Source organism: Martes martes (assembly GCF_963455335.1).
Source record: "Martes martes genome assembly, chromosome: 5".
In the NCBI taxonomy this organism is placed as follows: Eukaryota; Metazoa; Chordata; class Mammalia; order Carnivora; family Mustelidae; genus Martes; species Martes martes.
The window spans coordinates 22,385,689-22,413,606 of record NC_137892.1 but is presented as its reverse complement, the minus strand read 5'-3'; the positions used below and the strand labels follow the sequence as shown (position 1 = coordinate 22,413,606).

Here is a 27,918-nt window from a genome sequence, read left to right as displayed (position 1 = left end):
TCTTCCGCCGGGCTGGCCGCCCCGCCCCGCCCCTACGCGGTTGCTCGCGGCGGCCGCCGCCCTCCCCCGGCCCAATGGCGCGGCTGCCGCGTCAGTGATGTGAAACCTCGCTCAGGCTTGCCCGGCCCCCGGCCCGCAGCCCATTACACCATCCGCCGCGGCATCCGCTGCAGCTGCTGTAGCCCGCGCGGACTGGGAGGGCGGGAGGCGGCTCGGCGTGGCGGGGCGGGGCGAACGGCGCGGCCGGATTCATTCCTGTGGGGCGCGGGGCATGGAGGAGCTGTGCGGCTGCAGGCGGAGCAGGCCGGCCCGGGCGGCGGCGCGGACAACGGTTTCCATTTAAGGGGGGCGGCCCGAGCCCCAGCGGCGGGCGGCGGCGGCGGAGAGGACCAGCCCCCGGGCAGGTAGTGGCTGCGGCCTGAGGCTCCCGCGGGGAGGCCCGGGCGGGAAGGGGAAGGAGGGCGCCCCCGGGCCACGGAAGGCGGGCGGCGGGCTGGAGGCCCCGGGCTCGGCGGCCGGCCGGCCGGGGGTCGTGGTCGCTCGGGGAGGGCGGGGAGGGGCCGCCCGGGTCTGGAGAAGGTGGCGGTGAAGGTTATGGAGTGGGGGCCACGGGGGTCTGGGGAACCTGCGATCCCCGGCGGGGGGTGGGGGGCGGATCGAAATGGGGCGGGCGAAGTTCTCTAGAAGGCGGCCGGATTTCCTGAGAGCCTCGAGTAGTTTGTAAGGAAAGAGAACCATTAGGGCGAGGGCTCTGCTCTGGCGCTGGCTGGCCGCGGTTTGTTGTGTCCGACCTTTTTGTTCCTTCGCGAAACCCATTCTGGCCACCGCGAGGCCTCGAGCCTGGCGCCCTTGGCTCGCTCTCCTCTGCAGATGTGAGAGAGAGAGACACTGCTGGACCCGCGGCTCTTCCCTCTTTCGGTTGTACTCTCCCTGGGCGTGTGCAAAGCAAAAACTAGAACAAAGCTTGGCTGCTTAGGAGGCGAGAAAACCGGTTGCCTGGAGTGTTTTCAATTTACCGCATGTAGAAGAGAAACCGCCTGCCACAGAACATTGGGGTCGGTGTGCACCTTTTTGTGTTCTTTCCCACTGTGTTTGGGTGGCTTGAGTCGTCCCTAAAGTACGCCACCCCCCGCCCCCAACCCCTGCCACCTGGGAGTAACAATTAAGAAAACCCAGTGTTTTTGCCTTCACCTCTGGAAAATTCGAAACTGCTACTTTTCCTCTTCCTTTTCCTTTTTCTAGTTTGGTGCTCTGGTGGTCAGATGTCGGAAGGCAGTAAGGCGACAGACTCTCCGTGGTTTTATATCCGTTTGGGGTGCAGCGGTTGACGTTGAACTTTGGTTCCTGTCACTCTTGCTTGTGTCGATAGAGTTAAGCCGGAGCTTTGCTTTGAGGGATAAAGAAAGCGCAGCCTTTCCACTGGACATAAATGGATCTAAAGACAGCAGTGTTTAACGCAGCTCGGGATGGCAAACTGCGGCTTCTCACCAAGTTGTTGGCCAGCAAATCCAAAGAGGAGGTTTCCTCCTTGATCTCGGAAAAAACAAACGGAGCCACGCCACTCCTGATGGCCGCCAGGTATGGGCACCTTGACATGGTGGAGTTCCTCCTCGAACAGTGCAGTGCCTCCATAGAAGTGGGGGGCTCGGTCAATTTTGATGGCGAAACCATCGAGGGGGCTCCCCCGCTGTGGGCTGCTTCTGCAGCGGGACATCTGAAGGTGGTGCAGTCCCTGTTAAACCACGGAGCGTCTGTCAACAACACAACTTTAACCAATTCCACTCCTCTTCGAGCTGCCTGTTTCGATGGCCATTTGGAAATCGTGAAGTACCTCGTGGAACACAAAGCTGACTTGGAGGTGTCCAACCGACACGGGCATACGTGCTTGATGATTTCGTGCTACAAAGGACACAAAGAGATTGCTCAGTATTTGCTTGAAAAGGGGGCAGATGTTAATAGAAAAAGTGTGAAAGGTGAGTCCAACTTCTTTGTTTCGGCTTTCTAAGTGTTTACCATTATTTTCAGGAAGTCTGGTCCCTAACTATAAACAGCGGCTGCTGAGTCAGCCGGCATTGACAGACCTGTTTTGATGAGGTGTCCCTTCCAGCAAACCTTGTTGGTCGATTCTCCCGTGTTTGAGAATTCTTTGCGCAAGTGCGGTACAAGGACTTCGGTCACGATGTTAAGGAGCATTTTCTGTCTCTGATTTGGAGGCCCTTCCAATTCCTGGGCTCCCCAGAGTTACAGGGCATATTAGTGGCGGTTGATCGGAGCCCTTAGGCTTGCACTGAATCCACTTGAGAATATACTTCAGTGTAATGTATTTTCTTAGCTTTGATTTTTTTTTTTTTCCCCTAAGAACACCAGTGGAGTAGAAACTACTATATTTAGTGAGTCATTGTCTTATGTGTCTTAGCTAGGCATTTCGTTTGTTATTCTGTCGGGGAATGCCAGGCCACACTGACCTGAAAGGATTAATACCAGTGGAAAAGGAGAAAATCCATTCCCTTATTTTCTGTTTATTGTGTGGCTAATAGAAAATCCTTTCACATTAGAACATGTATTAAATATAGCAGGAGAGAAAAGAGATTTTAAAAACTGCTACAATCCTGAGAGCCAGACAAGCGCTAGGTTAGACAGAAGTGGATTTGTTGGCTAGCAACAGTGTAAACACCTCTGTCCAAAAGAAGAGCTCAGGTTTACAGTTGTGTGTAATTTTCAGGGATTATAATAAGCCTAAAGCAGCAAAATGATAGTTGAGAGGTTTTTTTTGAAACTTTTGAAAACAGGTGTTTTGATCGCCTGTTTTGATACTTGGAAATCTTTTTTTTTTTCTTTTCCTTCAGCGTATTTATTTACAACAGCAAAGTAATTCACTGCCCCATTAAAAAAAAATCTATTAAAACTTAAAAAGTAGCCTACCTATATGGTAAAAAAAACCCCAAAACTCAATCAGTATAAATTGATTGACGGCGTTCCCAATGACAAATCTTACTACCACCTCTGAGTTCTAGACCTCCAACCCCCTGGCAGCCACTATTTATAAGCCCTGTTTATGGGGTTTTGTGTGTCCTGGAGGTGGTCTGTGCAGAGACTTGTCTTTTTCTTCCCCCTTTCCCTTCTGTTAGTTGATACATACAGTTTCGGTTGTGGGTTTTTTTGTTTTTTTTTTTTAAACCTTAGATTATCTTGGATGGCATTGAACTGCAGCACACAGAGCTGCCTCATTCTTTTTAGCGGCTGCACAGTATTTCATTGTATGAATCTACATAATTTATCTAGGCCCTGTTGATGGACAGTTAGGGCATATCCAATATAAGCCGTGCTTCTGTAAATATTCTTGAACACAAGTATGTCTTCGCACACTTGGGTGAGAAGAGCTGTAGGGTAGATACCGATAAATGGGATTGCTGACTCAAAGAGTGCGTTTGTTGTTGTGATGGTGTCTGATTGCCTTTCAGAGAGGCTAAAGTACACCATTATGGGACAGGACATAGTTATTGGACAGAATTTACTCAAATAGTAGAATCTTTTTTTTTTTTCTTTTAAAGTTTTGATATGATGCGGGCTCATTGTGATTTTCTGTAAATTTTTTTTTTTTTGGAGAAAACATAAAAAATCTCACCAAGTGCCACTTAGAGATAACTGATACATGTATGTAGTTTTATTTTATATGATCTTCTATAATTTTTTTTTAGCTTAATCAGTAATGTCTTTTTAATGGCATTAATTTTAGCCCCCAATTTCAATAGCCGCATACTCTCCCAATGGAGTTCTCTGTTGCTTCTGGCTTTTCAGTAGGAGACAACATGTTTCCGTAGACATTCTTTCTTAGACATTTTTTCATTTGTTCCTGATCATCTCTTTGAGGTGGGTTGTTGGCTTAGAGAACAGCGTGACATTTTTGTTTGTTTTAAACATTCATTCCTTTAAAGAATGCTAGTCTTAAGAGAACAGTTACTGTTTACATGACCATGTTAACTATGGGGAATGCTTTGAAATCGTAACTAGTAGAGAAAGCATTAAAAGGTACGGTCGTTTGTTGAGGCTTGTTGGATTTTTTGTTTCTTTGTTTTGGGCTTTTCATTCATTAGCCTAATAACATACAGATTGTTGAACTTACATATTTAGGTGAAGTTGTTTTAAAAAACTCTTAGGTCATTGGAGAGTTAAATAGTGGTACTGTTTCCCTAAACAGTAGTACTACTTCCCTTTCCTCCTCCTCTTTCCCCCTAATGAACTGAATGGTATCTAACTTGATTGATTACCTTTGCTTTTTTGGACGAATGTTCCTTTCGTGTCCATCCTCATACAGCCTTGTATGTGAGGATGTGGTCAAATGATCTAATTCTAGAGTCGTTCCACCTCCCCTGCCCCCGACCCCCATCAGTGTCTAGTACTTGTGCCTTTCGAAAAAATTACACATAACATGAGAAAACAGTTTTCAAAAATTTTTTTCAGATAGTCTCAATTTTATGGACATACAGATAAATGATATATATGTGTGTGTGTACATACATACATATATACATTTACACACACACACATATATGTAATTTTGTGTGCAGTGCTTTTACCTGTTATGGTCCCTTTTAATTTCAACAGTGACTCTTAATTAAATTGGAGGCAGATTAGGATGTATAATGCACCCACCCCCACTCTGATCCCGAAGCTTCCATTCTTTGATAATCACTCTCTCACTGACTCTAGATTTTTTTTTTTATGGGTTAATGTGTAATAAAAAAGCAGGAACCAGTTAAAACTGAGGCAGGAACACTGGCAAAGGATCGATCTGATAGAGCAGCAGCTCTATCCAAGAAGCAGAAAAGAGTGATGAGATGAGGGATGAAATGGAACTGTTTCTTAGGAAATGGTATATGTCAGCTGTTGGAAATGGTTGTGAAGAAGGAAAACCCCAGTAGATTTTGCTTGGTCTGCTTAAATACCAAATGCACGTGACTTCTACATTCCATTACTTTTTAACAGGCAGTTGGCATTTGAATATACTATTTAACCTCCTCCCCCTCCCAGTGACTTTTTAACAGGCTGTTGGCATTTCAAACAGGTTTTAACCAAAGGTGGAATTCATTCCCTAATTGAGGGAGCACTTCCTGAGTCCCTCAACACACCAGGCTGTTAGATTGAGGATAGACAGAGCTGAGTAAGACCACGTAACCAGTCCTTGTTTCCTCGCTCTCCAGCTCACAGTTTCCTCATAGAGACCGGTTCCTCCGCAGGTCCTTGTGCCACAGTATGCAGAGCGTGGCCCCAGTGCTTCCTTGTGTTTGATTTTTGGAATTACCGATAAGGTAATACCCAACCATCTCTGTACTTGAGGGGACCCTGCGCTCACTCTTTTCCCCTGGCATTCACAAAGAGGAGAACACCTTGGAGATGTTTACCAGTACTTCTCCAGTTGAGCACAGTGGTTGTGCTCAACTGGTTGTGCTCAACTTCACTCTTCCTGTGAAACAGGAGAGTGGGGTTGCTGTTTAAAACCGTGGACCCCAGGGGCGCCTGGGTGGCTCAGTGGGTTAAAGCCTCTGCTTTCGGCTCAGGTCATGATCCCAGGGTCCTGGGATCGAGCCCCACATTGGGCTCTCTGCTCAGCGGGGAGCCTGCTGCCCACTGCCCCCTCCCACCCCCCTGCCTACTTGTGATCTCTCTCTGTCAAATAAATAAATAAAATCTTTAGAGGAAAAAAACCAAAAAACGTAGACCCCAAATGAGAAGTGATTCAACAAGCTCATCTCAGAGCTTCCACATTGATTTCACCACATCATGGTTACCGTCATCTTCCGCTTGGTTTGTTGTTTTGTTTTGTCTTAATGTTGTTGGTGGATTCAGAATAGGATCCTTGGTAAGAGACTTTAGCCCTTCAGTTCTTTTATGCACCCAGATCCTGTTGGGAATTGAGCAGCTGAAAGTGATTTTGAGTACTAGACACCAGCAGAAGAGCTGCTCTGGCTTGGGTTGGGGAGACTGGCCCTCAGAGAACAGGCTGCCCTCCGGCATGGGTTCATCTTTTTAAATATCCAGAGGAAATTAGGGTATTGGTAATAAGACAATCACTGTGCATTTTCTGTAGGCAGGACACTGTGGTGAACATTGTGGAGGCTGTGAGAAGGTACAGGACGTCGCGTTTGTTAACTGCTGAAGGAATAGGGTGAACCTTTGCGGGATGGATTTTAGGGGTGTGGTCTTTATGGAGATGTTGAACTGGGCCTTGAAAGGATTGTCAGGGTCAGACCTGTAGAGTGCACTGGATGCAGTTTTAAAGGCTTAGGAAATGGCCTAAGGAAAGGCACATTGAGAAATATGCGTGGAGGGCCAGGAAGTGGAAAAGTAGGCATATTTGGACCCAAGGGCACTCAAGGCTAGATTATGAAGGACATGGACTTCTAGGTAAAGAAGTTTGATTCTTTATGCGGGGGTAAGCTAGTGAAGTTTTCAGCTGAGAAATAACTGGGATCTTTCTTTTCTTTCTTCCTTCCTCTCTTTCTTTCCTTTTTTATAGGGAAACACACCTAACTGCATTCTAATTCTATTACATTGTGAGCTCTTTAAGGCTAGAGACCTGGTGTTTGTATCCATGTGTTAGAGTGTCTGGCCATAGTGGGTTTTTGGTAAATGAATTTGTTGAATGATGTAGGTTGGATTTAAGAGAGGAAGGATTATAAGCTCCTTGAGGGCAAGGACTGTTTTGTTCTTTCACTACAGAAATAAAATCTGTACATGAAGACATGAAGTGAGAAGTTAAGGCCATAATTGTGAAAAATGAGCATTACTGGTCTTCAGAAATGGGAGAATTCATGTAGGCCCATAAGTAGAGCTGGCTTTAAAAGGGTTTGAGAGAGAGCTAGGTCAGGCAGTTTGTTTACCTTTTTATTACAGAAATTTTCTAATTTTTGCATAAGTGGAGAGAAGAATATGACTGGAACCACTATGAACTTACCACCTTGTTTCAGTAGTTATCTGCATTTGCCAAAGTTTTTTAAAACTTTGTTTCTAAAAATTTTAAACATATTTAAAAAATATATTTCTCTCTCCTCTCCTTTTGTTTTCTGTAGTCGTTTAAAGCAAACCGCAGGCTTGTTATATTAGTTGTCTCCCATAGTATAGGCATTTTAGGGTTATGGATGTATTTCAGTCAAGAAAATGTGAAAAAGAAATCCTATTATTATTACTTTTTAAAATACACTGTAAGTGCAGAGGAATCTCAGGTAAGAAAAGTCTCCCCTCTAAGTTAAGAACGGTTGGTGTTAAGATCAGGGGCAAAGAAAAGGACCTTTGTCCCGTTGGTAGGCTTCACTATACTTGAGGACTCTCTGCGTGTCGGAGGCAGTTGCCCATTCTTTCTTGACTTTACAGTGTTCTTCTCGGCTGCTGGTCGGCCTCCACACAGCTACTTTCAGAGAACAACTAGAGAGAAGGCCTTAAAACTTCCTTCTCTTTTGTGGCCTGTGTGTGTTTTGTTTGGATAATAATGTTTAAATGACTTACTGGTTGAATTCATTGACATTTTCATCCTGCCTCATCAGGTTGCCCCTGCAAGTTGTGCACGTTCGTCTTTTCTATATCCCGGGCCACACTTCTCCGTGTCCCCAGGGTAGAAGGTGTGTAGACTCGGTGCAGTGGGGAATTACCCTCTATGTCCCACTAGGCCTGGAGATTGGATTTGGAGCTGTGAATCCTCACAATTGAGCTGGAGTTGGAGAAAATAAGTAGTTCCTGAACCTTCCTGCCCTTTCAGCTGCACGAAGTGTGTTTCACTTACCGTTGGGGACAAGTGGTTCCCTCACCGAGTTCATCTTTATCAGATTTTCATAGATTACAGTTGTTTCTTAAAACACAGTTCAGTAAAAGGCAGTTCAGGAAGCCCTTGGCATTCCAGAGGCTAATGCTATTGAGACATTAGGAACGTATGTGATGGAAGCTGGAGGTGAGGAAAGGCCCAGGTAAAGAAGTCACGTGAGGGCAAATCTGCGAGAAACATCTGTCTTGCCTTTGTGTCCCCCACGCTTGGGGAAGAATGGCCAGAAAGGGAGTTTTAATGAAGTCTGAATTACAATGTTGATGCTTTGACATTTTGTAATTTTCACCCAATTACACTAAATATTGGTTGCTTTAGTGCTGATCCCTTAGTTCAGTTCCTCTTGGCCTTAAAATTCCACTAGATGTCAAGACCCATCTCCCAGGCGGTTTCTCATTTCCCCAAGTCATAAGAATTCAGCTTACCTCTGGATGCAGATGTTTTTAGCGTTTGACTTTGTTATGAGCGTCAAGGGCCTCTGTTGTTAAATTGCCATATGCTCCCAGCTCACTGCCTCACACAGAGAATTAATGAAGGGAAGGCACGTGGTAACCGTGGCACAGTTCGTATTTGATTCTGTTCTGATTCCTTTTTTTTTTTTTGAGCTCCTGTCCTGGAGTAACTCTGGTGTTAAAATTTGCGCGGCCGAGGGGAACATCCTAAGTGGAGGAGCCTTCTAGTGCTCCTTAGATATCCTGAAGTGTTTCTCTCTACCCCTTCTCACTTCTTCCCTTAACATGCATCATTTAGTTATTCCAGGAATAAAAAAGTGCTTGGGACCAGCATTGTTCTGCAGTTGAATCGCAGGCCCCTCCCCATCTTTAGAAGTGGGCCTCTTACAAGTCCCAGCTACAGAGTTGAAGAAGAATGGATGGCAAGCACAGTAGGCTAAAGAGGAGAGGTGAGAATTCTTTTTATGCATTTCTAGCAAGTCTGTTACAGTAAGAGACCCTTTAGTGGTTGCTTCTAGAGGTCAAAACTTGTACTTTTACCAGAAACACAGGTAGCTTGATTTTAAAACAGATTTGAGACACAATTCATGTACCCTTCACCCATTAAAGTGTTCAAATCAGTGTGTATTCACAGGGTTGTGTGGCCGTCGTCTCAGCCACCTTTTCATCACCCCCTCCCCCCAAAACCCATATCCAGTAATACGTACTCTCATTTCCCCCGCCTCCCCCACCGTGACTGAAGTAACCTCAGGCAACCACTAATCTTTCTGTCCCTCTGCATTTGCCTGTAGTGGACATTTCGTGTAAATGGAAGCATAGTGTGTGGTTTGTGGTGTGCTGCTTTCTCTTAGTGTGATGTTCTCGGAGCTCACCCATTTTGTAGCACGCATCAGTACTTGATTTCTTTTTATTGCTTTAGTCTTTTTATTGTATAAGCCCTCGTGTAGATAGACCACATTCATCGGTTAACAGGCATTTGGATTGGTTCTACTTTTTGGCTCTTGGGAATAAGACTGATACAAATATTCATGTGCAAGTTCTTGGGCGGTTTTAAGTTTTCATTTCTCTTGGGCGTACATGGAGGAGTGGAATTGCTGGGTCACATGGCAACTCCCTGTGTAACCTTCTAAGGAACAGCTCGACGGTGCCATTTCACATTCCTGTCAACAGTGTGACAGAGTCCCAGTTTCTCCACACCCTCACAGACATGGGTTATTACTCTTCTCTGGGAATAGCCGTCTTAGTGGGTGTGAAGTAGTATCATTGTGGTTTTGGTTTGTATTTCTTCAGGGTTCTGATGTTCAGCATCTCTTCATGTGTTTATTGGCCATTTGTTTATCTTCTCTGGAGAAGCGTCCGTCTTGTTGTTTGCATGCTTTAAAATTGGGTTATTGGGGCGCCTGGGTGGCTCAGTGGGTTAAAGCCTCTGCCTTCGGCTCAGGTCATGATCCCAGGGCCCTGGGATCGAGCCCCGCATCGGGCTCTCTGCTCAGCAGGGAGCCTGCCTTCCCCCTCTCTCTCTGTCTGCCTCTCTGCCTACTTGTGATCTCTGTCTGTCAAATAAATAAAAATAAAATCTTTAAAATTGGGTTATTGTTTTATTACTGAGTTGTAGGAGTAATTTATATATTCTGACTACAAGTCCTTTATCAGATACATGATTGGTAGATAGTTTCTCCCATTCTGTAGATTGTTTTTTCACTTTCTTTTTTTTTTTTTCAAGTAAACTTAATTTTTTAAAGAATACGAGGGAAGTTAAGAGTAACAGAAAGAGTGTCAGATATACCAGTAAAAAGAAGAGGAGTGAGTGAAATGAGTACTGGTCACCAACTTAATTTTTTTGGCAAAACCTGACGTAATTATGAAATGTTTCTCCCATTTCTTTTCCTTCCTTCCTTTTTATCGAAGTATAGTTGACATACAATATTGTATTAGTTTCAGGTATACAACATAGTAATTTGAGTTAAACATATGCAGTGTTCACCATAATGAGTGTAGTTACCATCTGTCACCATACCATGTTATTACAGAATTATTGGCTATATTCCCTATGCTGTACTGCTGTACTTTTCATTCTCATGACTTATTTTATAGCTGGAAGTTTTTACTTATTAATCCCCCTTGCCTATTTCACCCATCCTCCCTCACACCCTCCCTCTGGAAACCACCAATTCTCTGTATTTACAAGTTTCTGTTTTGATTTGTTTGTTCATTTTTTTTTTTTTTAGATTGCACATAAAGGCGAAACCATATATTTGTTTTTTGCTTGACTGGCTTATTTCACTTACCAGATACCTTATGGCCCATCCATTTGTCTCAAATGGCAAGATTTCATTCTTTTTATATTTGAATATTAATCCATTGTATATATATACACCACATTTTCTTTATCTCTTCATCTGTCAGCAGACAATTAGGTTGTTTCCCTATGTTGTCTGTTGTAAATAATGCTGCCATAAACATAGGGGTGCATGTATCTTTTCGAAGTAGTGTTTTTGTTTTCTTTGGGTAAATATTCAGAAGTGGAATTACTGGGTTGTGTGGTATTTCTATTTTTAACTTTCTGAGGAACCTCCGTACTGTTTTCCCCAGTGGTTGCACCAGTTTACATTGGTTTTTTTCCCTGCTCTTTTGAAGGTATTGGTTACAACAACTTGGATTTTATTTTACAAGCTGATTTTTTTGAAATATGCAACTGTAGCTCACTTAGATTGGACTTAAACAAGAAAATTGTTAAGAAAACACTGCAGGGTTTACTGCTACCCTTTACTACATAGACAGGAACGTTTCTGTGGGTCAGACTGTGGAATCTAGTTGTACAGCACACCCTTTTCATGCTCTGGCATCTGATGTTCTCATTTAGCATAAAGAGGAATGGTGAAGTTTCATTTTCTGTGTGGTGTAAAACAGGGCTGTGACCTAACCTTTCTTTTAACCTTATTATCGTATTACATGATATAGCTGTTATATATTCCTCCTCTATTTCCTTAGTGCTCCGAGTAGCAAAGACCTGCAACACAGGCGTCCCTTGGATCCACTGTAGATCAGTTGAGTCAGAATCCGCATTTTACTGTGATCCTGAGGTGATTGTGTACGTTAAAGTTTGAGAAGCACCACTGTATTTAACTAAAACACACACACACAAAATTCGAACTGTGTGAGGACTTTACGAAGTAGCTGAATCTGTTGAATTGATATTTCTAGAAAAAGCAGTTTAAATTATAATCGACGTTTTGTATTTGTAAAACATTTTATAGCCCTTGTGAGAACATTTTTGTTTCATTAAAAATAGAAATTGGGAGAGGCTTGGAAACTGACTTAATTCTGATCCTGGAGTATTTAAGTAATCTTTCCCAAACTGAGATATTTATAAATTATGTGTTGATGTTCTCATATGATTTAAGTAGTTAGTCGATTCGTAACAATGTTATGCAAACAATCATTTACTTACTGTTTAGTCAAACCCAAACATTTGGTTTGGAGCGAGGGAACTCTTAGGGGCCCCAACTAGTTATTACTCAAAATACTGGCGTGTTTTTGGATTACTTATTTTAGGAAAATCTTGATCCCTTTGTTAGACACCTACATGAATCCCTGTCTTTTATGTGGCTGCTGTCAAAAGATTACAAGTCTCTTTAGAATTAACAGCAACTGAGATTGGCGCTTTCACATGGGTCTTCTTGAGAAATACTACCGTGTTTTTTGTTGGTTTGTTGTTTTACTAAGTATTTTAATTCCAGTATAAACATGCACTATAATATTAGTTTTGGATGTGCAATACAGTGATTCAACACTTTCATCCATCACCTGGTGCTCATCACAAGTGCATGCCTCAATCCCTATCACCTGTTTCCCCATCCCCCACCCACCTCCCCTCTGGTAACCATGAGGACTTGTGTCATTTCCTTTCCTTAGTATCCCTCCCAGAAGCATCTCCCTGAATATGGCTACTTTTTATTCTTCCAGATTTTCTTAGCACTATTTCAAGGTTAAGTTATGTAGTTGAAAATTAATATATTTAGATCTTACTATTTTAACTTTCTGTGTAAGTTACTTTAACAGAATTAACACTTCATGGACCATTAGCTTGGTTTTTTAAGACATGTCCATTTAACAAAAATGTCTTTTGAGAAATCATGAGAGTTTTCCATAATGAATTCAGTGTCAGAAATTTTATTTTTTCTCCAAATGAACATGTTCTGAGTCAGATGCTGAGAATTGTATAAGATAGTGTTTATTTTCTTTCTTTTTTTCTTTAAGGGATTAATTAAATTTCAGTGCTAAGTAGCCTTAATTTCATCTAAGATGCCTGGTAGTATTTATTTTTGAACTTTATGAGTTCTGTTTTTAATTGTCTTTCTCACTCTGGGGATACAAAATTAAGACATTATGAGGTAGAGCTACTGAATCTTCCATCATATTGTGGAAACATAGAGGCACATAACTGAGGAAAAATGCTCGAGTTGAATATTCAGTAGTATTTGGCATATGATATTATGCACCAAAAGTCTAAATCACTGATGTTACCTAGCAAAAATAAATACGATTTTATTGGTCTTTGGCATGTAACTTAGCACAGACTGGTCACAAGAACATCGTAACTGGATTTTTAAATTCATCTTTTTACATTTTTTCACGAGAACTCGCTTTTCCTCCTGAAAGCATATCCCTCTTGAGTGAAATAGTTAATAGAGCAAATATAGCAGATAACTGATGAAACTCAGATTAATAACTCCAGAAACTGGAACGTAAATAGACTTGTCATTTAAAAAAAAAAAAAAAAGTTCGTGAACAGACATGGAAAAATGTCCTATATACCCAGGGACAGAAGTAATATAAATTAAAATTCAAAATTAATTCTACTGCCAGAAAGAATACTGTAAAAGTGGATTTTTTAAAAGATTGCCTGATTCCTTTGGAATGATTTGGAGATATATCTTATGCTGTCATACACTTGTGATTCTCTTCTAAATTAGGCATTAATTTTTTTGTCATTTAGTTATTGAAGTATAATTTTCTTTTTAAAGATTTTATTTATTTATTTGACAGAGATCACAAGTAGACAGAGAGAGAGGGAGAAGCAGGCTCCCTGCTGAGCAGAGAGAGCCAGATACCTCGATCCCACGACCCTGGGATCATGACCTGAGCCAAAGGCAGAGGCTTTAACCTGCTGAGCCACCCAGGCGCCCCTGAAGTATAATTTATACACAATAAAATTCATCCTTTTTAGTATATAGTTGTGTAAGTTTTGATAAACATGTGCTGTAGTTTATCCACCAGTGCAACAAAGATGGAACAGAAAGTTCCTTCATGCCTCTTTGCAGTCAGCCCCTTTTCCAGAATCCACCCCCTGGCAATCACCTGTTATCTGTCCTTAAAGGTTTTTAAGCATTCATTTTAGTAGTGAAAATTCTGAAGCAGTGCAGATGTCCGTCGGCCAGGGGAGTGTTCATGTGACCTTGGCCATGCCTCCTTACTTGAACTTCTACCATAAAGCCATTAAGAATGATGACATAGTATCTGTGAAGTTCATGGAGACTATGTACTTGTCACTTAACAGGAGAAAATGACCAAGATGTGGGAGAAAAGCAGGTGACAGTTGTCTGTGGACTGATTATAACTTTGTCAAAACATCTCTAGAGAGAGACTTGGACCTGAGACAAAAATTATAGTTGCTTTAAAATTAAACTTTTCGTTTCGTTTTCATAAACTTTTTTTCGCTTGTTTCTGAAGCTTCTCTTTTCTAAACTTTGGAGTCAAGGTCTAGGCTATAATTCAGAAGCTTTATTTATTTGACAGGCAGAGATCACAAGTAGGCAGAGAGGCAGGCAGAGAGAAAGGAAGGGAAGCAGGCTCCCTGCTGAGCAGAGAGCCCGATGCGGGGCTCAATCCCAGGACCCTGGGATCATGACCCGAGCCGAAGGCAGAGGCCTTAACCCACCGAGCCACCCAGGCGCCCCTATTTATTTATTTTTATTAACATATAATGTATTATTAGCCCCAGGGGTACAGGTCTGTGAATCATCAGGCTTACACAATTCACAGCATTCACCACAGCACATACCCTCCTCAGTGTCCATTACCCAGCCACCCTATCCCTCCTCCCCCTCCCTCCAGCAACCCTCAGTTTGTTTCCTGTGATTAAGAGTCTCTTATGGTTTGTCTCCCTCCCTGATCCCATCTTGTTGCATTTTTCCCTCGCTACCCTCATGACCCCCTGGCTTGCCTCTCAAATTCCTCATATCAGAGATCATATGATAATTGTCTTTCTCTGATTGACTTATTTTGCTAAGCATAATACCCTCTAGTTTCATCCACATCATTGCAAATGGCAAGATTTCATAGGGTTTTTTGATGGCTGCATAGTATTCCACTGTGTGTGTGTGCGTTTGTGTGTGTGTGCATATATATATATACACCACATCTTCTTTATCCATTCATCTGTTGATGGGCATCTAGTTTGGCTATTGTGGACCTTGCTGCTATAAAGATTCTGGTGCATGTGCTCTTTCAGATCACTACATTTGTATTCAGAAACTTTTTTAAGATTTAAGGGTGTGAAAGTGTGATGGTCGTATGCTTATTAGAGTAGTTACCATCTCTCTCCTAAGACTTTACTTTTTAAACTTATTTTATCCTCAGAAGCTAAGTTTGAATCACTTTTTTGTGATAATGAAGTATTAAAAATTGAAGACTCTTGCCTTAGCCTTAGTAGTGTGGTAACTGCTAGTTGGGATATAAAGGATATACTATATAGGATCTGTGGACTTTAGGACTAGAAGACCAATTTAGGTAAGAAAACTGATGTGTGTGGCAGTAACATTTTACTGTTATAAGGTATTACATAATATCATCATAGTTCAGGTAATAGGAATAACCACCAGAATGAGTGACACATTTATTTACTAGGCATCCTTAGAATGCAAGTTGGTGTGCTATAAACAATGAAGTCTCCTGAGGCCATGGAAGTTGCTGTTGAAACTTGAAGGACAAGAAGTTAAAATGGTAAGGAAGAAAATTACAGAAAAACAAGAAGAGTACAGAAAAATGAAGAGCAGAGGTGTGGAGGTGGAAGTGAGCAGGCCTGTCCCCAGTGCTGGGAGGGACACTTAGGATGGAGTGACAGGAAGTGTAAGTAGGGTCTCTGCGGTGTGATTGGCAGGTATTGATGATGTCTCCGAGAAGAAGGTGTTGGCCCACTAGGGCCCAGGGGTCAAAGCCTGCCCACCTCCTGTTCTTGTTCTGCCTGACTGCTAGATGTTTTTGTATTTTAATGGTTGGGGAAAAAATTAATGAAGATGAATACTTTATGACACATGAAGATGCCCTGGAGGCCCTATTTCAGTGTCCATAAGTCAAATTTTGTTCAAACAAGGCCATCTCCAGTAATTGGATGTATTGCCAATGGATACTCCTGGCCACGGCTGGGCTGAGTGGTTACAGCGGGGACATTACAGGCTCCTAAAATACCATCGAGCCCTTCATAGAAAAAGTTGGCCAGCTCCTGGAGAGATTCACAGTGCAGCATTCACTTGGGGCACGATGAGACATGAGGCTGGGCAGGTAGGGTAGGCAAATAAGATCTCAGTCTTCTCAAATCCATTTCTGATAGTGTACTTGTGTGTGTTTCCACTAACTGAGATTAAGCTTTACTCACATAACATTTTCTGAAGCTCTGGCTTTCTTCCTCATCACCCTCCCACCTTACAGGGATAATGCTTTGAGAAGCAGTGTCGTAGAATTTCGAAAGCCATCTTGAAGGTTTTCAGTTGTATCTTAGAGGAAGCATGGAAGGAGTTGAGTTGGAAAGGCACGTGATGGGGGAGTTCCATTATGAGGTTTGGCTTCTATTAGATAGAACTTACTCACTAGATTCTAGTATGACTAGCATTTAAAATATGACCCCAGGAATGCACAGTACACTACATTGGCGATTGGGAGACAGGGGTTTCTGTTTTATTGCCAACTTCCCTGCTTTCTATTTGTAGAAGTGTTTTCTCTGCTTTGCCTATTTACGAATATAAGATAACGAGGGGGCAACCGCTGATACGTAAGACTCAGGAAAAGAGAAAAAATGCTGTGCTAACGTATGGATACCTTTATCCTCTCCATTATGTTTGCTTTTATGATTTGCTTCAACTTTCTCTGGGTTTAATTTAATGTTTTTCTCCTTTAGTTTCTTGAGATGGAAAGCGAGCCATCTTTTTAAAGCCCTTCTTCTCTAGGGTGCACATTGAAGCACAGGTTGAGCCACGTCACACAGGATTTGTTACTTAAAGTTTTCGTTTTCATCCGGTTACAAATATTTTCTCTTTTTCCATTGGTGTTTCTTCTTTGACCCATAGGTTATTTAGCAGTATGTATTTAATTTTCAAATCTGTGGAGATTTTTCCAGTGTTTTGTTGTTGCTGCTGTTGGGGTGCATGTGTTTTCTACCTTGCATTGTGGACCTAGAAGAGAATCAGCGGTATCATTCCTTTGCCGTTTCTGTGCGTCTCACTTTGTGGCCAGAATGTGGTCCCTGTGTCTGTTCTTTCATATATCCTTGAAAGAAAATGGTATTCCACAGGTGTTGAGCCCAGTGTTCCTTTATATACCTCGGTTAAATCAAGTTTGTTCATGGTTTCAGATCTTCTCTACCAGTATTGGTTTTGTTCTTCGCTACTGAGAAAGGTGTGCTCAAGTGTCCGGTGATGGTGGGTTTGCCTGATTCTCCTCGTAGTTCTGTTGATTCTTGCTCTGCATAATTCAAACCTGTGTTTTAGGTAAAACGAATTTGAAAATACTGTATCTTTATATTGTTTCGGATTTTATTTATATCCTTGTAAAATGTTTCCCTTTATCTCTAACCATGCCTTTTGCCTTAACGTCTCCTTGTATCAGACAGCTTTCTTATTTATGGTTCGTTTCTGCATAGGGCCTAATAGGGTATAATTTTTTTCTATTTTGTTTGCTTCAGCCTTTTTCTATCCTGTATTGAAGGTTTTGTCTCCTCTAAGCAGTTGTATATGTTCCTATTTTCAGTCTGACAGTTTGTGTCTTTTAAGGGAGCATTTAGTTTGCTTGCATTTAATGTAATTACTGATCTATTTGGGTTTTAATCTCTGACTTTCTGATTTTTGTTTGTCCTACCTGGTTTGTGTTCTTTGTCTCTGATTTTTTTTTTTTGTCTGCATTTGAATTTTTTCTTATTTCATTTTTTTCTCTGTATTCTAGAGGGTATGTAGTGATGAGATGCATATCCTCTGTTACTTGAGTGGTTACTGTACTACTTTGAATTACCAAAGGAATAACATAAATTTCTGAGTTTCCCTCTGTCCAAGCAATGCAAAAATCTTTAGAATACTTTAATTCCAATTGCCCTCCTTATCCTGATGCTCTCGCTGTCAAGCATTTGACTTGTCTGTGTATTTCAAACCCTACAAGATGCTTGTTAATTTTTGAAGTCATTTCTTTTCCCAGATTTACCCCTCTTGTTGATGCTTATGCCGGTATCTCTGTGCTTCCATGTGGCTCCTCCTCCTTTTGCCAGTACTAGGTCGGCTGGTAATAAATACCTTGGGTTTTCTCTTCTGTTCTCACCTGAAACAGTACTTCATTCACATTGATTCTTGCTCTGGGTATAAAATTCTCAGTTGGCAGATTTTCCTTTAGTGCTTTCAAGTCTGTTGGCCTCCGGCTTCCTGTTCCTGGTGAGAGCTTTGCCACTGGCCAAATTGTTGCTCTTGTGTAGGTCACTTCCACCTGTTCTCTGGTTGTAAAGTTTTTCCCTTTGCCTGAGCGCTGAGCTGTTCTGCTGGAGTGAGCCTCGAGGGGATTTTCATTGTATTTCTCTTTCTTGGTGTTTGTAAAACTTATTAAATTTATACTTTAATACTTTACGAGCTTCAGAAAATGCTCAGACTTTATCTTTTATGTATTGCTCTGAGCCCATTTTCTTCCTCTAGAATTCTGGTTTCCGAGTATTAACCCTCTGACATCATTCCCTCTGTCTCTCACTGTCTCTGCTTTGCCAGCCTGTCATCTCCATGCTTCTCTCTGTATATTTTCATCTGATGGATTTTTCCAGTCACTCATTCTCTGTTCAGCTGTGTGTAATCTGCTTGTAAAGCCACCCACTGAGGTTTTCAGTTCTAGAACATCCATTTTGTTCCTTTTTGTAGTTTCCAGTGTTCTAATTCTCAGAATTGTTTTTTAATCTCTCTTACTTAGCTCAGCATAATTACTGTTTTAAAGTCTGTGTCTGATGACTGTATGATCAGGATCTTCTGTTGGGCTTTTCCTTCAGCTCTTATTTCCTTTGGTTTTGTGTTGGGGTTTCTTGATTGGATATCAAACATTAGATAGAATATGAAAAATAATTTGAACCCTAGTAAATAGGTACTGTCCAGATAATATTTTCTGTAAGTAGCATTTGTATTTGCTTTTGGCTTTTGTCTGTTTTCAACTAGCAATCCTGAATTTCTTTCTTTTTTTTTTTTTTTTAAATAAAGATTATTTATTTACTTATTTGGCAGAGAGAGAGAGATACAGTGAAAGAGAGAACACAAGCAGGGGGAGTGGAGAGAGGGAGAAACAGGCCTCCCGCCGAGCAGGGAGCCCGATGTGGGGCTCAATCCCAGGACCCCAGGATCATGACCCAAGCCAAAGGCAGACATTTAATGACTGAGCAATCCAGGTGCCCCCTGAATTTCTTTAGTTCGGTATTGACATGATCTTAAATTGGGTTTTGGTTCCTCCAAGAGCGGTTTGTAATTTGTCTTTAAGGACTCGGGTGCAGTTCTTCAGAGCTCAACTCAAAGTGTATGGGGGGTTTCAAAGTTCCCTTCTTAGTGGGGTTCTGGACTCTAGTTTTCTCCTCTGGCCCTGCCTAGCTGTCAAAAGCTCCACTCAGTGTTTTAGCTGCTGGTTCCAGAATTGGAAGAGGCCATTGGAGGAAGCTTCCCTAAGTTCTGGACTTCTCTGATTTTCTTTCTTCTTCTGGATGTTGTCCTCCTTTTAGCTCTTTACATGCTGTCAAACAGATTTTTCAAAATAAAATTTTCAGCTTTTTAAGATTACTGCTTCTGCCATTACTAGATATGAAACTATTCTGTAGGTTTTTTTATCTTAAGAGAAACCTTTTTTGGTGTATTCTAATACAGTAGTTTAAAAAAACTGGCTTACAGTAGTTTAAAAGAACTGGCTTCTCTTGCATTCTTTCTTTTGATTTTATGTGACTGTACAGAGAAGAATGCCATCTAAACCTCCTGTTTCTCTTATATTGTCTCTTGGAGCAAAAGGGATTCTTAATTTAAAAGAGCTCTAAAAACACATTCCATAATAGCCATGTGTACTTGAAATTACTTTGAACAAATGAACATTAGTGTTAGTAGGGAGAGGTTCTGGGCTCTCGCAGTGCTTGGTTACAGATGCGTGGCTAAAATATTCCGTCCAACACCATTCCATTATAGACCTTTGAAATCCTGAGTCAGAGTAAATGTGTGCAGGTAGTCCTGTACTTCTGTAGGTGCTGTGGAAGTCTCCACAGGATGACCCTGGGGAGAGTCAAGTCCCAAGGTGCAGTAACTGGCTCTTTCAAATTTCAGTCACAGATTTGTTACGGGAAGTGGTCAGGTTTCAGCTACTTTCTAGTCCCCCAAGGCCTTCCCTGTCTCTGGAGGTGAGTCAGCTGGTCATGGGAATCATGGTATGATAGGGACGTGGAACTGGATCCTAAGGGAAAAGGCACCGTGGGGCTTAGAGGAATCTGCAGGCTTTTTCTGCCCCGGGGGAGACCCATCAGGAGACTCTGAGCTCAAGGTGGGCACCCTTCCTGGAGATACCCCTGGGAGGAAAGCAGGTATTAAGCACAAACTGTTTCGTTTGTACAAACAGTGAGCCCCCGCTTATCTTGGAGGGCAAGTTTCTGGAACAGACGAGCTCTCCGATGTCCACCGAGGGCTGGCCCCAGGCACGCAGCTCTTTCTAAGGATACCAGTGCCAGCCTGCGAGAACTCTGCTGCACTCAGCCTCTGGTGACTCACTGCTGAAATTTTCTGTAAACACCGTAGGGTGATATCAAAGGTCTATGTGATAATTTTTGTTACGATAAGTAGTAAGATGTTTGGCATGAAACTTCGGCAGCTAAAATACTCGTGTGCTCAGAATGTCTTCGTATGTTGCATACTGGTGTTTCCTGATGTGCCGGGGTCTGTTGTCCATTTGAATCCACGTGTGGGAAGAGCAAGACGGCATCGGAACATTTAGTACGGCTTCAGAGAATGTTTAAAAAATTAAATTACAGTGGGAAATTATCCATTACAAAAGGACGCTTCAGATGGCTCCTTTTAAATTTCCAGTTGAACCACCCACATATTTTTTCACATTTTACTGGATTTGTTTTTCTCCTGGGAGCTTTCTGAGGAAAAGTACTCTGTCACCGAGAATTTTGACTAAGGCAGCTGAAGTTCACTTGGCAATCAGAAATATGGAAAAAACAATTTCTGACTCCTGTTAGAATCAAACTGGAGAATCTCAGATGTTACAGATTAGATTTCTCCCTTATAAACATGGACCCTTACCCAGAAAGTTACCTGACAGCCTGCAAAGCTGACTAGCTGGTTAATTGCATTTCATCACTTTTTAGTCATAGAATATGCACTTGCAAACACTACCGAAAAAACCCAAGAGGACATGGATTCATGTTGAATTTCGTTAGTGACTTTGATCATCTTTTCATGCCTAATTTGGTCATTTATTCAACAAACTTAATAAGTGTTTATTTAACCCCTGCAATGTGTCACGCTAGTCCTAGGGGCTGTGGATCATTTTTTTTTTTTCTCATTTGTTTTCCAATTGAAGTCCCATTAGGGGCCCCTGGGTGGCTCAGAGGGTTAAGCCTCTGCCTTAGGCTCAGATGATGATCTCAGGGTCCTGGGATTGAGCCCCACATCAGGCTCTCTGCTCAGCGGGTAGCGAGCTTCCCCCTTTCTCTCTGCCTGCTGCTCTACCTACTTGTGATATCTCTCTCTCTGTCAAATAAATAAATAAAATCTTAAAAAAAAAAAAAATGTCCCGCTAACGTCAGCCTGGAGCTGCCTGCTTTTCGTGAGGTTCCTAAGCTACATACATGTACTCCATTGTCTCCTGCTCCCTCAAAACCTGTTATCTCTTTCTTTCCTCTCCTTAAGGTAATACTGCATTGCATGATTGCGCAGAGTCTGGGAGTTTGGACATCATGAAGATGCTTCTTATGTATTGTGCCAAGATGGAAAAGGATGGTTATGGAATGACTCCCCTTCTCTCGGCCAGTGTCACCGGTCACACAAATATTGTGGATTTTCTGACTCACCACGCACAGACCAGCAAGACAGAACGGATCAATGCTCTAGAGCTCCTGGGAGCTACATTTGTGGACAAAAAGAGAGATCTGCTTGGGGCCTTGAAATACTGGAAAAAGGCCATGAACATGAGGTACAGTGATAGGACTAATATCATCAGCAAACCGGTACCGCAGACTCTGATAATGGCTTACGATTATGCCAAGGAGGTAAACAGCGCAGAAGAGCTAGAAGGTCTTATTGCCGACCCCGACGAGATGAGAATGCAGGCACTATTGATCAGAGAACGTATTCTTGGTCCCTCTCATCCCGATACCTCTTACTACATTAGATACAGAGGCGCTGTCTATGCGGACTCTGGAAATTTCAAACGATGCATCAACCTCTGGAAGTATGCTTTGGATATGCAGCAGAACAACTTGGACCCTTTAAGCCCTATGACCGCCAGCAGCTTGCTGTCTTTTGCGGAACTGTTCTCCTTTATGCTCCAGGACAGGGCTAAAGGCCTACTGGGCACCACCGTTACGTTTGATGATCTTATGGGCATCCTGTGCAAAAGTGTCCTTGAAATAGAGCGAGCTATCAAGCAAACTCAGTGTCCAGCTGACCCGTTGCAGTTAAATAAGGCTCTTTCCATTATTTTGCACTTGATTTGCTTGCTAGAGAAAGTTCCTTGTACTCTAGAACAGGACCACTTCAAAAAGCAGACTATCTACAGGTTTCTGAAGCTGCATCCGAGGGGGAAGAATAACTTCAGCCCCCTTCATCTGGCTGTGGACAAGAACACGACCTGTGTAGGGCGCTACCCCGTGTGTAAATTCCCGTCTCTGCAGGTCACGGCCATACTGATCGAGTGTGGCGCCGACGTGAACGTCAGAGACTCTGACGACAACAGCCCCCTGCACATCGCCGCTCTGAACAACCATCCTGACATCATGAATCTCCTTATTAAATCAGGTGCACACTTCGATGCCACAAACTTGCACAAGCAGACTGCTAGTGACTTGCTGGACGAGAAAGAGATCGCGAAAAATTTGATCCAGCCCATCAATCACACCACCCTGCAGTGTCTAGCTGCTCGTGTCATAGTGAATCATAGAATATATTACAAAGGGCATATCCCAGAAAAGCTAGAGACCTTTGTTTCACTTCACAGATGATAATCTGCCTGGCTCGTCGCACTGTTGAAAGCACGGATCGCTGACAGTTGCCTCGTAAGTGAGCACTGTTGTGAGAACACCAGCATTCACTTGGCTTGACACCTCGTGCTCTCATTGGCTAAAGCATTAGAAGCATCAGCTTTCCAGGATTGGTTTCCCAGTATTTAATATAAATACACCATATAATATATTGTTTGTGAATTATTGAGAAATGGAATGTCCTACTCGAATTTCTTAAATTGTCTGCCAAAGGCTTATGTGTTCTGGTTCTGTTTGCTGTTGGGTGTTCGGGACAGAATTCACTGTTTTTCAGTGGTGTCTTTATACTTTACTGGTTTGTGAATTTTATACAATTGAAGGTCTTTTTTTTTTTTTTTCTCCTGCTTCTTCCTTCTCTTGTCCAAGCTTCTTCACTCTTTCCACTTGATTATTTTTCCTCCCCATTTCTACTTACCATCTTTTCCCCCCCTTACGGACCCATGCTAGGTTGTACACCCTTTATGGACCTGTTACCATTTGCAATTACCATAAGTGCTTTATCTTCTCTATGCACCGGCTTAAACTTGACTGTTGTATGTTAGCACATTTTTCTATGCAGCAGTTGGTCAACTTCAACTCAAAACCTGTTACATTTGTTACAAAGTTCCTTTTTTTGAAAGTAGTACTCTTTGTAGCATGACAGTTTTTAGAGCTACAGGTCAGCTACCTGAGCTCAGGCTTTTCTGTTTATTTGTTTTGTGGTTTTTTGGGGTTTTTTTTTTTTGTTTTTTTCCTTCTTCTTCTGAGGTTTCTCTCTCTAATCCACTGAAATTATTGTGTGCTAAATTTGGGAAACAAATCTCTCCTAACTCATTAACCCAGTTGGAATTTAGGTCTGTCGTCTTAATATATCCTGCAGTAAAAGGAAGACTCTTGACAAAGTGACCCACCTTTCATGCCGCCAGCGTTGTCCTGCTCGGGCTGATGATGTGATTAAGTGTAGAGAATTCACATCAATTTAACCTCAGAGTGTATCATGCAGCTTTAACGAGTCACATTGAACTCTTCCGCAATCGGACCGCAGATCACTTTTAGTTACAAAAAAGAGCTACAGCATGTCAGTGGCATGGTGCTTGCCAAGCCCGATCTAGGCATCTAGGATAATTAAGGTATTTCCGTATGCAATTTACTGCCGTAGTATCCAAGGTCAGTACCAGTGTCCGTCCGTCCTTCCAGCTTCGGTATACCTTTCCAAATAACTTGCATGGATTACTTTGGTCTTGGTTATTCGTCACCCTAGTTAAAGACAAAAGGTTGCAGTGCTTCCTGTCCCCTTCCTGAAAGTTAGCTTGGCTCTGCTCTTCTTTCCGTATGGTTTTCTGTTTTGTCTTGTTTTTGGTTTGGTTTTGTCGGTTCTTTCCACACAGTTTCGCTAATGCCACAGAAAGGGCTCTTTCAAGAAAAGATTAAGGGAAAAGTACTAAAAAAGATTCAGGTAGTTATCCTTCAGCACTTTATTGTTATTCAGGATAAAATGTATGATGGCACATTTGCCCTGCAAATGTCTTAATGAAATTGTTCTGAATAAAAAGCTCCTTATTTGTTTGAGGAAAAAACAGACTCAAGTGTACCTGTGAGTTGAATGAGCTGGATCCACTTGGGTTTTTGCTCGCATTTTATCCTGAGGGTTGATGTCATGGTCTTTACAGAGTCGTCACTGCAAAGAATCGCCTTAGGTTTATTTCATCTGTATTCAGTAAAACAAAAAACAAGAAAAAAAAACTTGTGATGAAAAGTAGTAAATAAAAAAGCATTAGACTTACTTTCTGGTTAAGTAATTGAGGTTTAATTTTTTTTTTTTAAGGTATCCTGTTTTTACTAGGTTGTGAATTGCATTTCACTGTTGAAAAGGGTGAATGGGATGTAACTGATCATGGTTGCTCTCCAGCCTTTTGATGAAGAGCCTTGAAACCCATATTTACCGCAGGCAAATTTGGTGGAATGTTTGGACTGCCACATATATTAACTGTTTGTGATTTAGACACACATTCTAGAAATAGCAGACATCAACAATTTGAAATCATTTGCTTCTAACCCTCTGGTACGTATGCATGGGCAACCTTTTTTTTTTTTTTTTAAGGGAAACTCTGTATGTGCAGTAAATCAACACTAGTGGATCCCAGTAATTTGGGGGTAAAAGATGAGCAATGGAATTTTCCAGTGATTTGACATTTCCCCTTCCTTTCTTGGGCGGGGAGAAGAGGGCTCACGTGCTCGTTTGGTACTGCACACTTCACACTATCCAACAGGTGAACCGAAATCGTGCGACTCTAGTGGAACTCAGGATTTCTTCACGTAGCATTTTTCCACCGGCTAAAGATGGATCGCTTCAAAGTGTTCTTCAGTCTCGAGAACTGAAATGCCTTATTTCAGTTAGGATACAACTCTCCTCTGTTTGCCATCTCCCCAGATGCTGTTAGCAGCTCTTGACAAATCGAGTGGTTTGATAGCTCAGAGTTGTCCACAGTTTCATTCTGGAGGAGGTTGGTTAATAAAAGGTGACCTCAGACATTGTTAAGGCCTTTGTCAGAAAGTATTCTCACAATTGTTGTTGACTGAATTAAAAAAGATATGTCTGTAACTTTTTTTTAACCACAAGTGAGTAATACTTAATGAGCTACTTGTACTCGTGTGAGTGGAACTAAGCTACACACTGTAGCGAGTGATGTTGGCTGGAGTTTCTAAGTTCTGATTCCCTTTCTGTAAAAATGCCTCCTGAGGCCTGCTGAATTTTAGATGCTCCACTCGTGATCATTCCTGGAAAAGAAATGGTCGTTTTGCTCAGATGAGATACCAGTCTACTTTATAAAGACAAGTGGATTCTAGATTTTTTTAAAAAAGAGTCATTTTCTTATCTGTAAACCTGACAGGGGCATAAAACCCAAATCAGCAAAAAATAAACCTGGTGCCCATTCTGACTCTGAAGTTATGTGCTCACTTTTAAAGTGACTACCTTACTGTATAATATTTTAGAGACCCCCATCTACTGTGACTTGGGAAGATTCTTTAAATTATATATGAAAAGGTCGCTCTTCAAAATCCTGTCACCCAGCTAAAACCTTAGGTTGACTTTTAGAGGAAAACGATCCTTGTAGTTACCAGAATTGTGGGGGCCAGATGAGATAATAACCGTCTTCTTGGACACTGCGACAGCAGCATTATTGCTTGGAACTTTAACCATTTTAGAGTTAGATCCTAAAGAAACTAATTGGTCCTCATCCTTTTTTCATTTTTCTTTTTTCTTTTTCCTTTTCTTTTTTCCACCTTCATATATCACTAAACAACTAGTTTCTCCCTTTTGTCACTTCCCATTGTGTATTTTTCAGAAGAAGTACTGTATTCAGATGCCAGCCAATAAATTGTCACATAATGGAAAATGATACGCCACAACATTCATTGTAAGGTCTAATAAAATTAAATTTGCACCAAATACAAGCGTATTTGTATTAACTCTTTTTCTTTTAAGTTTTTATTTATTTGAAAGCAGTGCGTGGGGGGAGGAGGGGCTAGGACAGAGGGAGAGGGAGAGAACCTCAAGGAGACTGTGCTGAACGTGGAACCCGATGGGCTTGATTGCACGACCTTGAAGTCATGATCTGAGCTGAAACCAAGAGTCGGGTTTACAACTACCTGGGCACCCCTCGTACGAACTCTTCATCTTTGATTGATGACGTCTTAATGCTTTGATGGTGTGCTTCTGTTTCAAAAAATACCTACTTGGTAATTTACGGTCAGTGAGCAGTGTTAGAGATAGCATTTATTGTTCATACGTACATGTAAAAAAAGGTGGTTTTTGTACAGTTTGTTCTAATTTCTTTTCCAGTGAAGACCACAGAAACTAAGTTACAGAAAGACTTCTGTTCAGTGCATGGGAGAGCAGCTGCTTTTAACTCTTACTCTTGTATTTTAACTGGTTTGGTATTAGGTATCAGAAGTATGTCAGAAATACATACTTAAATACAAATATGTAAATATTTACATTTATAAAATATTTATAAAATATTTATAAAATAGGTAAATACAATTTACCATGAAGGTAAATTTCATCAGTTCATTTCCACTTTTCGGTGGTCAAATCTGGGTAGTCCTTGTCTTCTTGTATGTAAATTTCCTAATACAAAAAGTTTTAGTAGGTCCAGAAATGCTCCGACTAGAATATCTAACCTCTAACCATAAACTGAAATATCCCCCTGTATAGGATTTCCCTGCTTGAATCATTAAACTGTTTCACCAGTAACAAGTACAGACTTTGTCATCTTCCCAACAGAATCCTTTTAAACCTTAGTATTCCATCCCCGTGGTTCTATGGGTGTCCACCATCAGGGTTCAAAAGGAAATCTTCCAAATGTATAAGGATAAGAAAATTACATTTTTGAGAATTTGATAAAGAAAAAGTCTTCCGTCCTAAGCATATTGTTTCTTCAAGATACTTTTTGTCCCTTTTTTCCATCTCTGTACTATCAGAATGTCCCTTTTTTTTCTTTCTCCTTAATCTTTATCCATTTTGCCCATCCCCCTCTCCCCCCAGCAACCGCCAGTATGTTCTTTGCATTTAAGAATCTGTGTGTTTTGTTTAGATTTCATGTGGAAATGAAGTCATACGGTATTTGTCTTCCTCTGACTAACTCCACTTAGCACAACACCCTCCAGAATGTTCGTGCTTAAGTAATTTGGGGTTGTGGGAGTTGTAAAATCATTGGTTCCTAGATGCCACCATGTTATTGTAAACGTACTTTTAAGTAAGATTTGCTCTCCTAAATTGAACTCAGCTTAATAGAATTATCTCAGTTTTATTTTCCTAATCTAATAATTATGTCTGATTTGCAAAATGAACACAGAGCCCTGCCTTAAAAAGTTGAAAATGTAAACTTCGGGCGCCTGGGTGGCTCAGTCGTTAAGCATCTGCCTTCGGCTCAGGTCATGATCCCAGGGTCCTGAGATTGAGTCCCACATCAGGCTCCCCACTCTGGGGGAAGCCTGCTTTTCCCTTTCCCACTCCCCCTGCTTATGTTACCCCTCTCGCTGCGTCTCTCCCTGTCAAATAAATAAATAAAATCTTTTTAAAAAATTGAAAATGTAAACTTAGAAAAGGATACATTTATGACATTCATATGAGGAAGGATTTGGTGTTT

The 27,918-nt window shown here is 41.7% G+C and overlaps 1 protein-coding gene across 1 annotated transcript; it reads left to right on the top strand.

The window, feature by feature from the left end:
- The first annotated feature begins 67 nt into the window (after nt 1–67).
- Nucleotides 68–26,213, top strand: FEM1C (fem-1 homolog C). Its single transcript, XM_080804211.1, has 3 exons — nt 68–404; nt 1,243–1,973; nt 21,438–26,213. The coding sequence occupies exons 2-3, from the start codon at nt 1,430–1,432 to the stop codon at nt 22,745–22,747; spliced, it is 1,854 nt and encodes a 617-aa protein (XP_080660337.1). The 5' UTR covers nt 68–404; nt 1,243–1,429; the 3' UTR covers nt 22,748–26,213.
- The last annotated feature ends 1,705 nt before the right edge of the window (nt 26,214–27,918 follow it).